We start from the raw sequence: 17,515 nt of genomic DNA, 5'->3' as shown, positions 1-17,515 counted from the left end.
CCCCTCGCCTCTCCTCCCCTCTCCTCTCATCCCCTCCCCTCTCCTCTCCTCTCCTCTCCTCCCCTCCCCTCCCCTCCCCTCCCCTCCCCTCCCCCCCTGCCCTCTCCTCTCCCATCTTCTTCTCTCCCCTCCTCTCTCCTCCCCTCTCGTCTCGTCTCCTCTCCAGCATCATCAATGGCTTCGCTCTGCCCCTGAAGTCGGAACACAAGCAGTTCCTGGTCCGGGTCCTCATCCCGCTACACACAGCCAAGTCCCTCTCCATCTTCCATGCACAGGTCAGTGACATCATCCTCATCATCACATGTCCCGATTGTGACATACTGTAATGAAAGCCTCTGGCTAGCATTACAGCCATAGCATAGTCAGAGTCACACTATCCACCCCACTCTCTGTCTTTCTGTGGCACAAGAAACTAGTCAAGAAAAGTTATAAACTCTGCCCAACAGTGACACCCAACTATGTTACCTGTGACACTGAAAATGTCATAACAGAGCAGCAAAAATACAAAAATAGATGTTTAGAGTCACTGCCGGGGGACACGTGGTGTACCCTGCTGGCAGGTTTGTCTTCCTTACCACTGCCCCTCCATGCCAGTGTTCTGTGTATGTTCTCTAGATGTTATTTATATATCATTTTTAGGCCAAAAAGTTACTAGTGTTTCCCCCAGAATTCCTCTGGAAAAGAATGTACATGTAAATGTATCAGCACCCGCGGGCCGCAGACCTCCACTTGTGCTACAGCGTCAGATGACTGGCTCCTAGTTGATGTAATGGTTGCACAGCGGCTCCTTTGCCTTCAAGCTTGCAGTTTATTCTAGTAATAATAGTCCACAGAGGGCTTCCTTTACACTCAGCTGCACCAAAATCCCCATAATCACAAGTTAAGATTGACCTCTTGGGTTTCATGCAACAACTACATGTGATGCCTACTGTTTGAACTGTTGGATGTTATTTATAGATATACAGTATTTGGATGTTATTTATAGATAGACAGTACAGAGGAAGAACAGAGATTAAGAGATATGCTTAATTAGCCCTTCTTAGTGTGTTAATTCTACTAGTTGAACATGATGGTGGCTGAAAATACATTTGAGTGGTAATGAGGAGTTCTTGCAGTGTGGCTCCTTCACCACTAGAGGGGAGACTTGAGTCATGCATCACACTGCAGAGAGAGAGACACACACTAGCCTATTACCGTACACGCAGCAGAATCTGTGCATGTTTGCTTTATCATAATTTTGATTATTCAAAGGGTGGCCTACTCAGTGTGTGTGTGTGTGTGTGTGTGTGTGTGTGTGTGTGTGTGTGTGTGTGTGTGTGTGTGTGTGTGTGTGTGTGTGTGTGTGGGAGGGGGGCTATTTTATTTGTGTCAAAAATTATTTGATTATGCAGAGAGAACAGTTTGTTCTCACAGACTGGTCGGCGGTGTGTGTGTGTAGTGGGGATGACAGCCTCTTCCTATGTGCGTGTGTGTGTGTGTGTGTGTGTGTGTGTGTGTGTGTGTGTGTGTGTGTGTGTGTGTGTGTGTGTGTGTGTGTGTGTGTGTGTGTGTGTGTGTGTGTGTGTGAGTGTGTGTGTGTGTGTGTGTGTGTGTGTGTGTGTGTGTGTGTGTGTGTGTGTGTGTGTGTGTGTGTGTGTGTGTGTGTGTGTGTGTGTGTGTTCTGGATCTCAACATCACCGTGCCCTACATTTCTCCTCTCCATCTTTCTCCCCACGGTTCACTCACATACATTATTTACACACTCCCAGCCCCCCCCCCCCCTTACACACACACACACACACACACACACACACACACACACACACACACACACACACACACACACACACACACACACACAGTTTTGACAGGCAGGGTCACTGGGGGAAAGCATGCTAGTGGACAGCAGTTTGGCTCTGTAGGTGTGGCTTTGCAGTAGTGCCCCAGTTCTGGATCTGCATATCAAATTATCCCAGCAACATCTGAGCAGCACACAGAAACAGCCTGCCTGTGATCAGTCCTTGGATGGGAGACCGTCTGGTGCTGGAAGTTGGTGTTGTTGGAGGACCAGTAGGAGGTGCTCTTCCCTCTCGTGTCATGAACAATCTCCCCAATGCCCCAGGGCAGAGACAGGGACTCTGTCCTGTGAATGAGCACCGTCCTTTGGATGAGACGTTAAACTGAGGTCCTGACTCTCTGTGGTCAATAAAGATCCCATCGGGATCCGGACTTCGCAAGACTAGGGGTGTAACCTCGGTGCCCTGGCTAAATTCCCACACAGGCCTTCCTTCAATCATGGCCACCTAATCATCCCTCGTTATCTAATTGGCTCTCTCATCCCTCGTTATCTAATTGGCTCTCTCAGTCCTCAACTCTCCACCGTGTCAAAGAACTTTTATGGAAAGAACTGACAGCTCCATATTGCCCCATTGCAACATCAGCGCCCAGCAGCCTCCGCCATTTTTTATTTTTGGAAGCGTGACAGCGCCAAAAGAACCTCGCACAGGCTCGCAGTGGTCAGCTGCGGTAGCGCGGGCCCCTATAATCAGCCTCTCTAAACAGTAACTCAACGGGAGAACACTCTAAATTTCGTGGATTCACATCTTTTCTGGGCGTACTGCAAATCTTGATTGAAGTGGTGTAGTGCAGGGATGTAAAACAACAACCATATTGTGGAAACTAAGCAAAATTTTTCGTTTTCTTTGTTTAGTTTTTTCAAGATAAATAGCTAATGCGGCTGTCGTCCACTCCGTCAGAAGTGCGTTGCCGTGGTTTTAACCTCGGGTCCTTTGCATTTACTATTTATCTTGAAAAAACTAAAAGAAAAAAACGAAAAATTTTGCTTAGTTTCCACAATATGGTTGTTGTTTTACATCCCTGCACTACACCACTTCAATCAAGATTTACAGTACGCCCAGAAAAGATGTGAATCCACGAAATTTAGAGTGTTCTCCCGTTGAGTTACTGTTTAGAGAGGCTGATTATAGGGGCCCGCGCTACCGCAGCTGACCACTGCGAGGTGCATTCTGTTTCCAAAAATGGCCGGAGTGTCCTCTCTTTCCTTCCATGCTCTTTGACCGTGTTAGCTGGTGTGCATTACATGCATCCCATGCATTACAATCAAATGAGCCACACAAAGCAAAAAAGCACAGACAGAAGCTGAGACAGAAAGGGAATAGTGAATATAAACAAAAAAATAAACAAACAATATAAGCAAGTTTCTCTATTTTTATTGTCTGAAAATTAAATTCACGAGCAAAGGAGATGTTTTTTTCACTACGGATGTCTATTGGCGGAACATTTTATTCCATTCCATTTTATTGTTTGCTTCAGTTGTTTCGGTGGTTCCTTAAAGGCAACCTGTGTGGGATTTCAGTTGTAATTGAATTGTAATACCAAACATTAGTGGTACAGCAACAGAAGAAAACTGTAAGCTAGAGTCCTACAGTAGATTGCCAAATAGTAAGTAGCAAGAAAGGTGCCTACTGAGAATTTTCACAGTTGAGACTCTTACTAAGATGAACTTCCAATAAGTGAAACAGTACGTCTGCATGAATCACAGATCACGTATTGTCATGTTTATATGTAACAAATGAATAGTAAGAACTGAAAAAGTATCAAAGGATTGTTTTTCTTCTTCTTCTTCTTCTTCTGAGGTTAGGCGGCTTGTGCAGGCCGTATAGGCAAGACGGCCACCGTGTACTTTTCTACAGTTCATTACCAGAAATAGAGACATATTTGACCTGGCACCTTGCCAAATCAATATTGGTAAAACCTTAGTCTTAACACACTACAGTGCCCATAATCCTTAGCCTAACAACGGCCACAAAGCCCGGCCTGACAACAGAATCCAACATCATATTTACCCCGAGCCATCTCTCTAATGCCCCCAAGCCGCTCCACTAATGCCCCAAGCCATCTCTGGGATGCCTGGCTAATACTTTAAACAGTTTGACCGCTCTGCATGTTCCTCTTAATCCCCCTCTCTTTCCTGCTTTCTTTTTTATTCACGCGTTGACATCCCTCCTTTCGTCGGCCCACTTTTCTTTCTTGTTTTATACCTCGTTTCTTCTCTCTGCCTCTGGAAGCGTGTTGTGGTGTGAATGAAGGACAGGGATGGAACGAGAGGAGGAGACAAATAAGGAAAAGATCAGTTAGAGAGGAAGATCAGTTGGAGAGAAAGATCAGTTAGATAGAAAGATCAGTTAGAAAGATCGGGAATAAAAGATGAAAGGAGAAGAGAAGAGACGATGTGAAACAGAAAGCCACAGTGGAGGCACATGCCAAGAATGAGCAAAGAAAAGAAAAAAACATCTACACTCGCTACTGTCTGTAGCTATAAAAGTACACATCTACTGTCTGTAGCTATGAAAGTACACATCTACTGTCTGTAGCTATGAAAGTACACAACATCTACTGTCTGTAGCTATGAAAGTACACAACATCTACTGTCTGTAGCTATGAAAGTACACATCTACTGTCTGTAGCTATGAAAGTACACATCTACTGTCTGTAGCTATGAAAGTACACATCTACTGTCTGTAGCTATGAAAGTACACATCTACTGTCTGTAGCTATGAAAGTACACAACATCTACTGTCTGTAGCTATGAAAGTACACAACATCTACTATCTGTACCTATGAAAGTACACATCTACTGTCTGTAGCTATGAAAGTACACATCTACTGTCTGTAGCTATGAAAGTACACAACATCTACTGTCTGTAGCTATGAAAGTACACAACATCTACTGTCTGTAGCTATGAAAGTACACATCTACTGTCTGTAGCTATGAAAGTACACATCTACTGTCTGTAGCTATGAAAGTACACATCTACTGTCTGTAGCTATGAAAGTACACAACATCTACTGTCTGTAGCTATGAAAGTACACAACATCTACTGTCTGTAGCTATGAAAGTACACATCTACTGTCTGTAGCTATGAAAGTACACATCTACTGTATGTAGCTATGCAAGTACACAACATCTACTGTCTGTAGCTATGAAAGTACACACATGCTACTGTCTGTAGCTATGAAAGTACACAACATCTACTGTCTGTACCTATGAAAGTACACAACATCTACTGTCTGTACTGTAGCTATGAAAGTACACAACATCTACTATCTGTAGCTATGAAAGTACACAACATCTACTGTCTGTAGCTATGAATGTACACACACGCTACTGTCTGTAGCTATGAATGTACACAACATCTACTGTCTGTAGCTATGAAAGTACACATCTACTGTCTGTAGCTATGAAAGTACACAACATCTACTGTCTGTAGCTATGAAAGTACATGAACTTTACTGTCTGTAGCTATGAAAGTACACAACTTTACATCTGTAACTATGAAAGTACACAATCTTTACTATCTGTAACTATGAAAATACACAAACTTTACTATCTGTAACAACAATCCACTTTATTTTCATAATGACTTTTTGACTAATTGAAACCCTACTAAAAATAGACTAGAACAGAATACAATAATATTATGAGGGAAGCAAAGGTAGATGGGATAGATAGCACAGAGGAAGAGACAGAAAGACACCAATACAGAAAGAGAGAGAGAGAGGGAGGGAGGGAGGGAGAGAGGGAGGGAGGGATTGAAGGAGGTCTAAACTCTATCTGAGATTGCCCTTAAGCGGTTGTGTGTGTGTGTGTGTGTGTGTGTGTGTGTGTGTGTGTGTGTGTGTGTGTGACATCACTCCTTCCGAAGTAAACACACGCACACACATTCTCCGTCGCCACGGTGCCCACTCGCCATGGCAACCGGCCTGGGCGGAGGGGGCAACCGCAAAACACACACGCACACACGCGCAGGCACGTGTGAGTGTGTGCAAACACACTCTCTCTCTCTCACACACACACACACACACACACACACACACACACACACACACACACACACACACACATACACACACTGGATAATAGGAAATGATTGCAGATCATATTGCATAAGAGCAGACAAGAGCTGATGTACATTTTGGAATAGACCTGCACGCGCAAACACACACACACACAAACACACATGTGCGCGCGCGCACACACACACACACACACACACACACACACGTACGCAGGCACACACACACATGCACGCATGCGCACACACACACACACACACACACTTGTGACAGATCTCCCCTTGGAAAACGTCTCTTTCCGATCTTTAACGGTGTGTAATCCTGAGGGATAAAGGCTAAGATCCCCTTGTCTCCTTGTCAGCCTCAGGGAATGTGTGCGTGTGCATGTGTGTGTGTTTGTATGTGTGCATGCATGTGTGTGTCAATTTTATTATCGTTAACGAAAACTAAATATGAAATAATCAAAACCAGGTGTGAAAAAAAACACATTTTCATTAACTGAAACAAAAAGAAAAATTAGGCTTTACAAAATAACGATAACTAACTGAAACTGTGTGTTTACAAAACAAATTAAAATGAATTACAATTATAGAGAAAATTTGCTTTTTTCCCCCATCTTTGTCATGTGCGTTTAAGACAAGTCAGAACTTGGAAGTTTCAACTCGAGATTTCCGACATCCGACATCATTATGTTCACGCTGTTTTTAAGTTGGGGTTAAAAAGCATATACAGCTAGCTAATTTCATTATAGAATAGAGCTATAGTAAAATAGCTCTTGAATTCATTCACATATACAATACAATTTGACCGACAGACCCCGTCTTTATTAGTCACAGACACCGACAGACGCCGTGAAATTTGACTTTGGCGTTTGGCCCATCCTGGCTCGTCGACCTCCATGGTCAGGCCAGGAGCGGTGGGCAGCTGTGTGGAGCCCAACTCAGTTGAAAATGCTTAATTTGAGTAAAATGTTTAAACTAAACTAAAGCAAAACCACTTAATCTAAACTGGGATTGTACACAAAATGTCAAAATCAAATAAAAAAATAAAAACTAGTGACAAAATGCATAACCTTGGTGTGTGTGTGTGTGTGTGTGTGTGTGTGTGTGTGTGTGTGTGTGTGTGTGTGTGTGTGTGTGTGTGTGTGTGTGTGTGTGCGTGCGTGCGTGCGTGTGTGCGTGTGTGTGTGTCTGTGTGAGTGTGCGTGCGTGCGTGCGTGTGTCTGTGTGAGTGTGCGTGCGTGCGTGTCCTAACCACCTCTGCTCTGTCCTCACAGCTGGCCTACTGTGTGGTGCAGTTTATGGAGAAAGATGCTACGGTCACTGAATATGTAAGTTTGTCACGACCATTCAACATTCATGCCACAATTACACACCGTCAATTAATGTTATTATTACCAATCACATGATGATCATCAAGCATGATGACGTGTCATTCCTTCCTGACGGCAGTGTAGCAGTTAAGACCTGTGATGTAGTGGTAAATTAAATTGAGATTTAGCGTTTATAGGGGGGTAAACTGAGGTTAGGTTGGTTTAACTTGGCATCATCCCTGTTTAAAGATAATACCAGTGTGTGTTTTTAAATTAGTGACAATCATCTTGGTTCCGCTCTACATTCCATTCTCCCTCCCTGCTGGTTTCTGTTAGTCGGAGATATTACGCAGCCATTCATTCTTGCACAATATGAAAAACTAGATTGAGATATTAACCATCACAGTAAACATGAAGCCGTCATTAGGTTTGGCTAAGCGTTCTCTTTTATCCTTGTTGAGTTCAGCACAGTGCACAGTGCATCCAAAATCATCAGATGCAATCTCCCACCCCTAGCAGAAATATACATGGCTAGGCTTAAAAAGAAGGCCCTGACAATTTTAAGGGGCCCGTCCCACCCAACAAACAGCCTCTTTAACCTCCTGCCCTCTCAAACAAGATTTAGAAGTGTTAAGACCAAAACAGCCAGGTTTCAGAACAGCACACCCTGAAACTGTCCGCCTTCTAAACATCCTTAAAGTCGAGCTGAACCCAAAAATGACTTTTCTTTTCTTTTAGTTCAAATACCTGGGTATGCACTATGCAGTGCACCTATTTAATAATGTATGCAAAAAAATCACAAAAATCTAATTTCTTTAGTTTTTCACACTTTTTCAGTGTGAAAAGTTCATTTTTCAAGATTTCATTGATAACAGTAATGTACAGTTTGCTGACGTCACCTAGTACTATCAAATTTCGACCCCATTTCAACCAATCATATCACGACATGCAGCTGTCAATCAAATCTTCATTTCCGGATAATTTTCTCTTCCAAATGAAGTAGAAAATGGCGCCTAGTGCCTGTCATCTGGCAGAATTCCTATCCCATAAACTAACTACTAACTTGGCCAATTGTTAGAAACATGAACAAAAAACAAAAACTATAATCTCTAACTCAAATCAAATCATCGACATGATACTATGACCCGCCTCTCAACTTGTCATCTCAGACAAATTATGTTTTCAGACTGAAATGGACTGTGACGCACGTGACGAACGGGTTCAGTTCAATTTGGGCTGTTTGAAGCCCAATTTGGGCCATTTGAAGCCAGATTTGGGCCGTTTGAAGCCCAATTTGGGTCGTTTGAAGCCCAAATTTGGGCCCAAATTTGGGCTTCAAACGGCACCCACTTTAACCCTGAATAAAGTAATAAAAACACTAGTAAACCAGTAGGCGGCGCCTGGCCTGCTGTTCAGTGAGTGGCCTGACTGCGGGCAGCAATTTTTTTTTTTTTTTTTTTTGCAGGCCAGGCCAGGCCAGGCCACCGGGCATTTGCCCGACGTGCCCGATTATGCAGTCCGCGCCTGCCACAAACTGCGACTTTCTTAACTTCAGAATCAGAATCAGAATCAGAATCAGAATCAGAAAGATTGATCCCCGGGGGGAAATTGGGACAAGTTGCAGTTGCTCGCACTCAGGCATGAAATATCCACATAACACAGCATAGCATAACACAGTATCACACAGTATCTCCCTAAACGTAAAAAAACAGTCAATAAAGTAAAATACAATAAAATAAAATAAAAATAGAATAAAATAAAATAGGTGTTTACTGGAATTAAATTAAATAAAATTGTACATTACGTGTGACGTAACTAAGGCACAGCTAACCTACCGGCTGACTTGCTAAATTATCTTTTAAATTGACAAACATCATATGTGTACCTCATGGCGCAATTCAAACAGGATAATCACCACCACCATTCTTTTTTTTTTTTACGCTGGTGCACATAGGGTCCGACCGGAAGGGGAGGGACTTACTGACTCGCTATTTACCCCATACGGTTAACATTATTGGTTCATTCGCCGGCCTGAGCAAAAATGACAAACAGTTTCACTCGGACGTGAACACAGGAAGTCCCGCTGTGCATGACCAGCACACAGGCATTTGGAATAACTATATAGAAATCACCAATCTCCTCGCTGATGGTCTCATTTGCTGATGTAGGCAGGATCAGAGCCATAGAGATATAAAGCTGCCTCCACATGAGAAGCCATCTTCTCTTCTCTCACAGCGAGGTAGAGCGGAGAAAGGTCAGCGGCAACTAGGTCAAAGTTGAAACAATTTGAACTTTGACCTCAGCGCAAAGGGGCAAATTTGACCGGTTCGCGACGCCAAGTGTAGCGATGCCGCATAGTTGGGAGGCACCGCTCCTCCCATAGGAAAACAACGAGACAGCGGGCGCAGAGCTGTTTTACCACGGATCATGTGTGCGGGGCTTTAGACTTGCATCATCTCCATTCACTCCAATGGACCAGTTTTTCACCTAGCAATAGTTCCCCGGAAGTACGATTCTGGATTAAGCAGCGCTGCAGAGTTGCAGCAGAATGGGCCGTTTGTGATGTACTTTGAAAGGCTAAGACGTTTAAAGAATCAAGTGATATATTATCAGCTTTATTTTATGCATTCAAGCATACTTCCTGGAACTATTTCCCCCGCACACCCTATAGCTACGCGAGTCTGACTATCAAACATTTTTGGACTTCCGTTGGCGCCACTCTCTCTTTAAATCACTCTGGGTAAGATGTGATGCATCAGTATTCAATTTAGACCAGTTTCCAGTTGAAAGTTCCTCGTAGCTGCTTCAACGCACTAGCCAGAGTGTGCATGCGACGTAATGGAGACGTTACGGATGGATGCCATCCAAATGCTCGTCTGAGATAATAACAATGTGCTACAGTGTTTATTTATAATATTTGTGCGCTTCATATTTTCTCTGCAGATCATCAGAGGGCTGCTGAAGTACTGGCCCAAAACCTGCACGCAGAAAGAAGTGAGTCAGCTCCTATTAAGAGACGATGACAGATGCTTCTGCTCTGCTATTAGTCAGCCAGCAAAGACATAACCTCATTCACTGCTCTGATTTCTCAACACTTTGTTGTTGTACCCTCCTCGCTGCATCTTATTACAACCCCCTCACTGCATCCTATTATAACCCCACTGTTGGAGTCGTGCCAGCTATTTTTCATCATTTCCATGTAAGAGGAAAGAATTCTGATGCCGTTTTTCAGTTTCCAAACAGGCTGGATGGAAAAGTCGTGATGTTGGTGCTGGTGTTTGGGTGCATCACACAGCAAATAGAGCATTGCTTTTACATAGGACTGCCACTAACGAATATTTTCATTAGCGATTAATCTATTTTCTCGGCTGATCGATTAGTCGTTTGGTCTATAAAATGTCACAAAAGGGTCACTTTTTCACCAAAGCCCAACATGACATCCTCAGATGTCTTTTGTACTGACCAACAGTCAACAACCCAAAGATAATCAGTTTACTGTCAGAGAACTAGAGAATTTTACTATTTTTTTCTTAAATATTTTTCTAAACGATTAATCAATCGGTGTGTGTGTGTGTGTGTGTGTGTGTGTGTGTGTGTGTGTGTGTGTGTGTGTGTGTGTGTGTGTGTGTGTGTGTGTGCGTGTGCGTGTGCGCGTGTGTGCGTGCGCGTGTGCGTGCGTGCGTGTGTGTGTGTGTGTGTGTTGTCCAGGTGATGTTCCTGGGGGAGATTGAAGAGATCCTGGATGTGATCGAGCCATCTCAGTTCATCCGGGTCCAGGAGCCACTCTTCAAACAGATTGCAGCCTGTATCTCCAGCCCTCACTTCCAGGTATCTCTCTCTCTCTCTCTCTCTCTCTCTCTCCCTCTCAGATTAAAACAGACCCAGGTTTGGGGGGTAAAGTGGATTATGATGAGCTGGATTATAGTAATCTGATTGCCTACAGCAGCAACTGTGATTTATCACTGTAAAAAAATATATAATCAGATGATAGATGATTTAGAAAACAAACGGATGATTACTTGGATTAGTGGAGAGATTAGGGGCAAAACCATCTGTTTAATAAGTAGAATTCTGAAACAGCTTTGATGAATTAAAATCAAGTATTATCTCTCTCTCTCTCTCTTCCTAACACACACTCTCTCACTCTCTCACTCTCTCTCTCTCTCTCTCTCTCCGTTGCAGGTAGCGGAGAGGGCTCTGTACTTCTGGAACAACGAGTACATCCTCAGTCTGATAGAGGAGAACTGTCAAGTCATCCTGCCGCTGGTCTTCGCCACCCTCTACAGAGTCTCCAAGGAGCACTGGAACCAGTCAGTGGCACCCACACAGACACACACACACACACACACACACACACACACACACACACACACACACACACACACACACACACACACACACACACACACACACACACACACACACACACACACACACACACACACACACACACACCGCCATCTTGATGCCCAGTTTGATGCCCTCAATTTGTTGTGCAATTGTGTCAAACAAACGTCAATATCTCAAAAACGATATTTTGACATTATGAGTGAGAGCAGAAGTAGCTGAAGGGTTTGATGTATGTTAAAGTTGTGTGAACTGTCACAGTTTAAATATGTGTGAATGTAGTCAAAAGTGCCACCTGGAAAGTCAGCTAGAGTGAATTATGAAGAAGCGTCTTTATTGTCACATGACACCCACTACAACACACGCATGCAGGGCCACACACACACTCGTGCCGACGGAGGCCGGTGAAATACAGTCTCTGCTCATTTTGACCCAGACATGGCACGTCCTTCCTCCGCGGGGCAGCCAGGAGCAGTGGGCAGCTTTTCAGTGCAGCACCCGGGGACCAACTTCTGACGTACTGTAGTTGTCGCTGGTCAGGTGACGATCTTTTGCATGTTTTTAGTGGGGGTCCATACCAATGTTGTATGGAGGAACCCCAGGGGAGCACGGGGAGAACATGCAAACTCCACACAGAAAGGCCCTTTCACAAGATAGCCCACCTGGGCAGTAGGCACCGAAGGGGGACACACTCCCACAGCGCCCACAGCATCCCAGGCGGGAATCCAACCGAGGACCTTCTAGCTGTGAGGCGACAGTGCTACCACTGCGTCACTGTGCCCCCGACATCACTGCTCTAACATGACATCATTATGACATCACTGCTCTAGCTTGGCTCCATAGGCTCCCATTATAAAGGTTGAAAAAATATATAACTTAAACTGTGCATTTCTCAAAAAGTGCAAAAGATAGTAAAAAGCTAAAGAGTGTCTAGCTTAAAGTATGAAAGAGCAGTTAGAGTTTTGAACAGTCCTCCCATAGACCTACACTGTAAAAACAGGTACTATGTGGTGCATTCGGTCATCAAGATGGCCGCCACAACAAAAACAAACATTCCGTGCAAGTCATGAATATAGTGTGCCCTTTTCAGAGTGTGTATTTTTTGATAGGCTGTATCTATTATTTGTTTCCATGCTGCTCTTTTAATTGGCGTTTGTTTTAAAACCAAGCTGACTCAGGGAGAGTTATGCACGAGAATTCCAATGTACCTGTACTGTCCCGTAGCTACCTGTGCAAATGGCAATAAATCTCTCTAAGTCTCAATTATCTGAATTATCTCAGTATATCTGGTGCAGTCAGGTTTATTTGTGGAACTATTTCAGGTGAGCGACCACATAATCATCCATTATGCAGTCATTTTTAGCTACATTAAGTCACCTATCTATCCGCCCACAGGGAAAGTAGTCCCTCCTAGTTCAAAACCGTATTATAGTTCTTTAAGATATTTTAAATACATTTTTACCAATCTACACAAAGCTGCCAGACTTAGCCACATATCATTTGATTACCGTTTAGCTTTGGAGCTTCTGCAAGTTCTCATTTGATCACTTTTGAGATCATGCTAGTATGCTATTTATTTTATTTATTTAACCTTTATTTATCCAGGGAGGACCATTGAGAGCATGCTCTCTTTTTTAAGGACGCCCTGATTACAACAAATACCACAAATTAAAACAATACAAATCAGAATAGGAACTGTGGCATATATAAAACAATGCAATCACACTCAAACAATGAAAACAATACAAACATATGAAATCACAGGAGCACACAAGTAAGAGGGCTATGTAAAACGGGTGCAAGTCCTATGCAATGCATCCTCAAGTAGCGCTTTGAACGATTCTATAGAGACCAGTTGGTCCAGTTTGAGACAGTCCTGAAGCTTATTCCATCTATCAGGAGCATAAAAGATAAAAGCGGTCTTTCCTGATTCACTATTCATACGTGGAGTGACCAGTCTAATGTGAAGACAAATAGAGTGGAAGCTTACCGCACAAGGCCTTATAAATAAATAAAAGACAATGCTGATCTCTACGAACGGTAAGAGAAGGCCAACCCACCTTTTCATACAGAGTACAATGATGAGCTATCACTCAGCATAGTGCAGCTAAGGTGTTAGCATGGTGCACTGAAGTGAATGATCTACCAGGAACACATGGGTCATGTCGCTGTCACATAACCTAAGTAAAAAAAAAAAAACTTGGTGCATTCTTTTAACCAGTATCTATAATCCTAGGGGACACAAATAGTGGGAAAACAAATAAAGCTATCCCACACAAAGGTAGAAGATTGTTGTGGCATTGTCTTTCTTCTTCTGTCTCGCCGTCCCTTAGGGCAGGGGTTCCAAAACTTTTTGGGGCCAGGGATCCCCTTACAGGGGGCAGAACATTTTCCAAGGACCCCCCTCATAATCGTAACCCCGATTAAACATGTGTATGGGTAATGTGTATTAACCCTACCACATTTGTACTCTTAGATTGGAACTAATTTATATTCTAAAACTTTTCAACCTAAATACTTCAGACCTGTTTCATCGTGATAAACACCACTAAACTTGACACCATTTATAGCCGATATACTCTTCAAGTAGGCTAATTCATCTTCATGATTCATTTTTTTAATAGCCACAGTGAATAATCATATTACAAATGAACAATTTGACTTTGTACAGTATGCAGCACAGTGATCACATCAACAGCAGAAGATGGTGCAAATAGAAGGCAATCTCAAATTATAAATTATAATATAAATATTGAAAGCTTTCAGAAACTCAGCAGTATGCAAGACTATAGTCCTAATAAACACAGATATTTAAAATGAGCAGTCTATAAAGCTAACGTTCAGTAAGTGCTTCAACTTTAAATAATGAATTTATTGCTCCTTATTGAAATGATTGTCAGAAAGCTCTGAACAAATCAGTCTTTTAGCAATTAGACATGACATTTAAAATGACTGTATGGTTTAGCATAAAGTGGGCATGTCTGTAATCAGAAGACTCGTGGGTACCCATAGAACCCATTCTCATTCAGATATCTTGAGGTGAGAGGCCCTTTTGAAAATGGCCATGCCTGTTTTTCCCTCACCAAAATTGTGCCTAAATTTGGAGCGTTATTTATCTGCCTTCCCAACAAGCTAGCATGATATAGTTGGTACCATTGGATGCATTGGGTCTTCTAGTTTCATATGATACATGGATCTTCACTCTAGCTTTAAAAATGAGCTGGGTACAGTCTCTGAAATACAGTAATAATGTCAGCTGCAGATGTGTGCGGCCGTTTACATGTACCACTGGTAAAATTGCCAGTGGATACATAACACAAAAAACAAAACTTTTTTTCCCCTCTCAAATAATTTTGTGGACCCCCTGGACATGGCTCGTGTCTTAGGGTTTAAGATGACGAGAAGGTAAATAAAGAGATGTTGTTAACGATCTTCTCGTGTCTCTCCCTCCCTCTCACCAGGACCATTGTGTCTCTGATCTACAACGTGCTGAAGACCTTCATGGAGATGAACAGCAAGCTGTTTGATGACCTCACTGCCTCCTACAAAGTGGAGAAACAGAAGTGAGTGTGACCCACTCGCTTTGTGTGTTTGCGTTTGTGTGTGTTTGTGTCATGGGAGACAAGATTAACAACAAGAGGTAGACATAGAAAGCTCCTAAGTCATATTTTAAATCATTATCCGTCACATTCTATTTCATATCTTCAATATGTATCGCATATGACATCTTTATAATGTGGATGACATCATGATTCCACCATTACCCCTTGTCAAACTCTCTGTACTCTCCCTCTCTCTCTCTCTCTCTCTATACCAGGGGTGCCCAAATTCTTTCCCACGAAGGGCCAAAACTCAATCTGGGTGGAGGGCCGAGGGCCAAAAATAAACGCTGTGGAATTACATTAAAATGTATTGTGTTTTATAGAAAATTAACATTCTAAATCTAAAATAACATTTCAATATAATAATCTACTTTTTATCTATTTGGTAATTGTAATAATTTGCAATTGGTTATATATATTAAAAAAAACATCTGCATTTGTGGGGAGCTTAAACATGGACCAATAACCAGGATAAATAAAAGTAAATTAGCACTAATGGGGGATAAAAATGGGATATAAAATCGGGAAAAAATAAATAAAAAAACAACAACAACAAAAAAACATTTTTTTTCCCCAAATCCGTGGCGGGCCAAAACAAACAGAGCGTGGGCCAAACTTGGCCCGCGGGCCCCAAATTGGTCAGCAGTGCTCTATACTCTCCCTCTCTCCCTCTTCCTCTCTCTCTATATATACTCTCTCACGCTCTCTCTCTCTCTCTCTCTCTCTCCATCACTTGTTTTATCTCAAGATAGTGGATACACTTTTGGGAAATGGAACTTCTTAAATGTTTCAAGGACTTTAAAATGATCACGACCTTTCCATCAGTCTGCCATCATCTATACAGTTATCCCTCCTTTCTCAACCATTCTCTCTCTCCCTCCACCATCCCTCACTCCCAACAATCCTCACAGCCACTTTGACCTCTGCTTGATAAGAGAAAGACATATGAACGTGTCTCCCTTCAGTCCAGCGGTTGCATCATGACGCACAGTTCCTCAGCTGTCTTAGCAGCTCATCTCTCTGTCTGTCCCCCTCTCCCCTCCTCCTCCTCCTCTCTTCCCAGGGAGCTGAAGCGGGAGCGGGAGCGCTCGGAGCTGTGGCGAGGCCTGGAGGAGCACCAGGAGCGCCGGCTGCAGATGCTGACGGAGGCGGCGCGGAACCAGCGCAACCTCCAGGAGCGAGGGGAGCCGCCCGCCCCGCCCTCCCCGCAGACGGCCCACTCCGATCAGCCCGAGCCCGAGCCCAGCGGGGCCTCTTCCTCCGGAGCCGGGGAGAGCGCCACCTAGGTGACGAGGAGAGATCGGATAACACGCGTGTGGGGGAGGGGGTGGGGGGGGGGGGGGACGGGGAGGGGGGGGAGACGTGACAGTCGATGGTGAAAGTGTTGGGAGAGCTCAGACAGAAAAAAAGTGGCAATGATTCAGTGCATCTTGTATCACCGGGGCGTAAAGTTTTTGGCGACAGGGCGCTAACTTGGTGATGCAAGGGTACAAATACTGTAGCCCTTTTTTTCACCATGAGTTGTGTGAAACTGGTTCACTTTATTGCTGTGCACACATTGTGTTTCAGATCAGAAGATTCATAATATGTGAAAGTGCGGACCATCGTTTTAATTATTACATTAACGGTTTAATACACTGCCGACCAGGAACCAACATGGGGTGCTGGCCTGCTTCTGCTGAGCCTGGGAGTCCAAATGAGAGATGAAATGTCTCTTTTGGATCCGAGGCAAACATGCGTCTCTAACATGTTATAACATTTAACCAACTAAGTCAGAAGATCTGTCGGCCTACTGTGGCTTCATATTCATCATTTTGGTTGGAAATGCTGATTTAGTGCGTGCATAGCAAAATACACAACTGAACAAAGGAGGCAGTTTCACACAAATGTCCCCAAAACTATTGCCGCACAGAACAGATACACAAGTACACACACACACACACACACACACACACACACACACACACACACACACACACACACACACACACACACACACACACACACACACACACACACACAGAAGAGAGGAACACACCTACTGGCTGCAAATTCAGTTATGTCAAACAAATTTTACTTTTAAAGTCGAACATGGCAACAATCTAAAAGAAAAACGTGCTAATTGACGTACCAAAAATCCCCATGAAACATTCCATACACACAGTCACAAACACACACACACACACATACACACACTCCTGATTCTGGCTCTCTCACACAGCTCCAACTCCTCTCCCATCCCGTTGGGTTCCACCAAAGGACGAGCCTAAAGTCCCTCAAGGTTAAATAACCAATGACGAAGATGATTACGATGAAAATGATATTAAGTACAATAATGTTCCTTCTTCTTACTTGTTACTCTACTACTACTACTACTCTACTCTACTCTAAGTACTAC

General features: G+C 43.4%; 1 protein-coding gene across 1 annotated transcript in view; it reads left to right on the top strand.

The window, feature by feature from the left end:
* The window catches only part of ppp2r5b (protein phosphatase 2, regulatory subunit B', beta), a gene marked incomplete at both ends in the record, with an annotated part of 60,256 nt that extends 43,853 nt beyond the window's left edge, over nucleotides 1–16,403 (top strand). The window contains 7 exons of the mRNA XM_083640538.1: nucleotides 167–275; nucleotides 7,133–7,186; nucleotides 10,112–10,162; nucleotides 10,877–10,996; nucleotides 11,351–11,478; nucleotides 14,977–15,078; nucleotides 16,181–16,403. Coding sequence (XP_083496664.1) covers nucleotides 167–275; nucleotides 7,133–7,186; nucleotides 10,112–10,162; nucleotides 10,877–10,996; nucleotides 11,351–11,478; nucleotides 14,977–15,078; nucleotides 16,181–16,403 — 787 coding nt within the window. The remainder of the gene's footprint in view (nucleotides 1–166; nucleotides 276–7,132; nucleotides 7,187–10,111; nucleotides 10,163–10,876; nucleotides 10,997–11,350; nucleotides 11,479–14,976; nucleotides 15,079–16,180) is intronic.
* Between the last annotated feature and the right edge of the window lie 1,112 nt (nucleotides 16,404–17,515).

This window comes from Poromitra crassiceps, assembly GCF_964638095.1.
Source record: "Poromitra crassiceps genome assembly, chromosome: 7".
Classification (NCBI taxonomy): domain Eukaryota; kingdom Metazoa; phylum Chordata; class Actinopteri; order Beryciformes; family Melamphaidae; genus Poromitra; species Poromitra crassiceps.
This window is presented reverse-complemented; position numbering and strand designations above follow the sequence as displayed.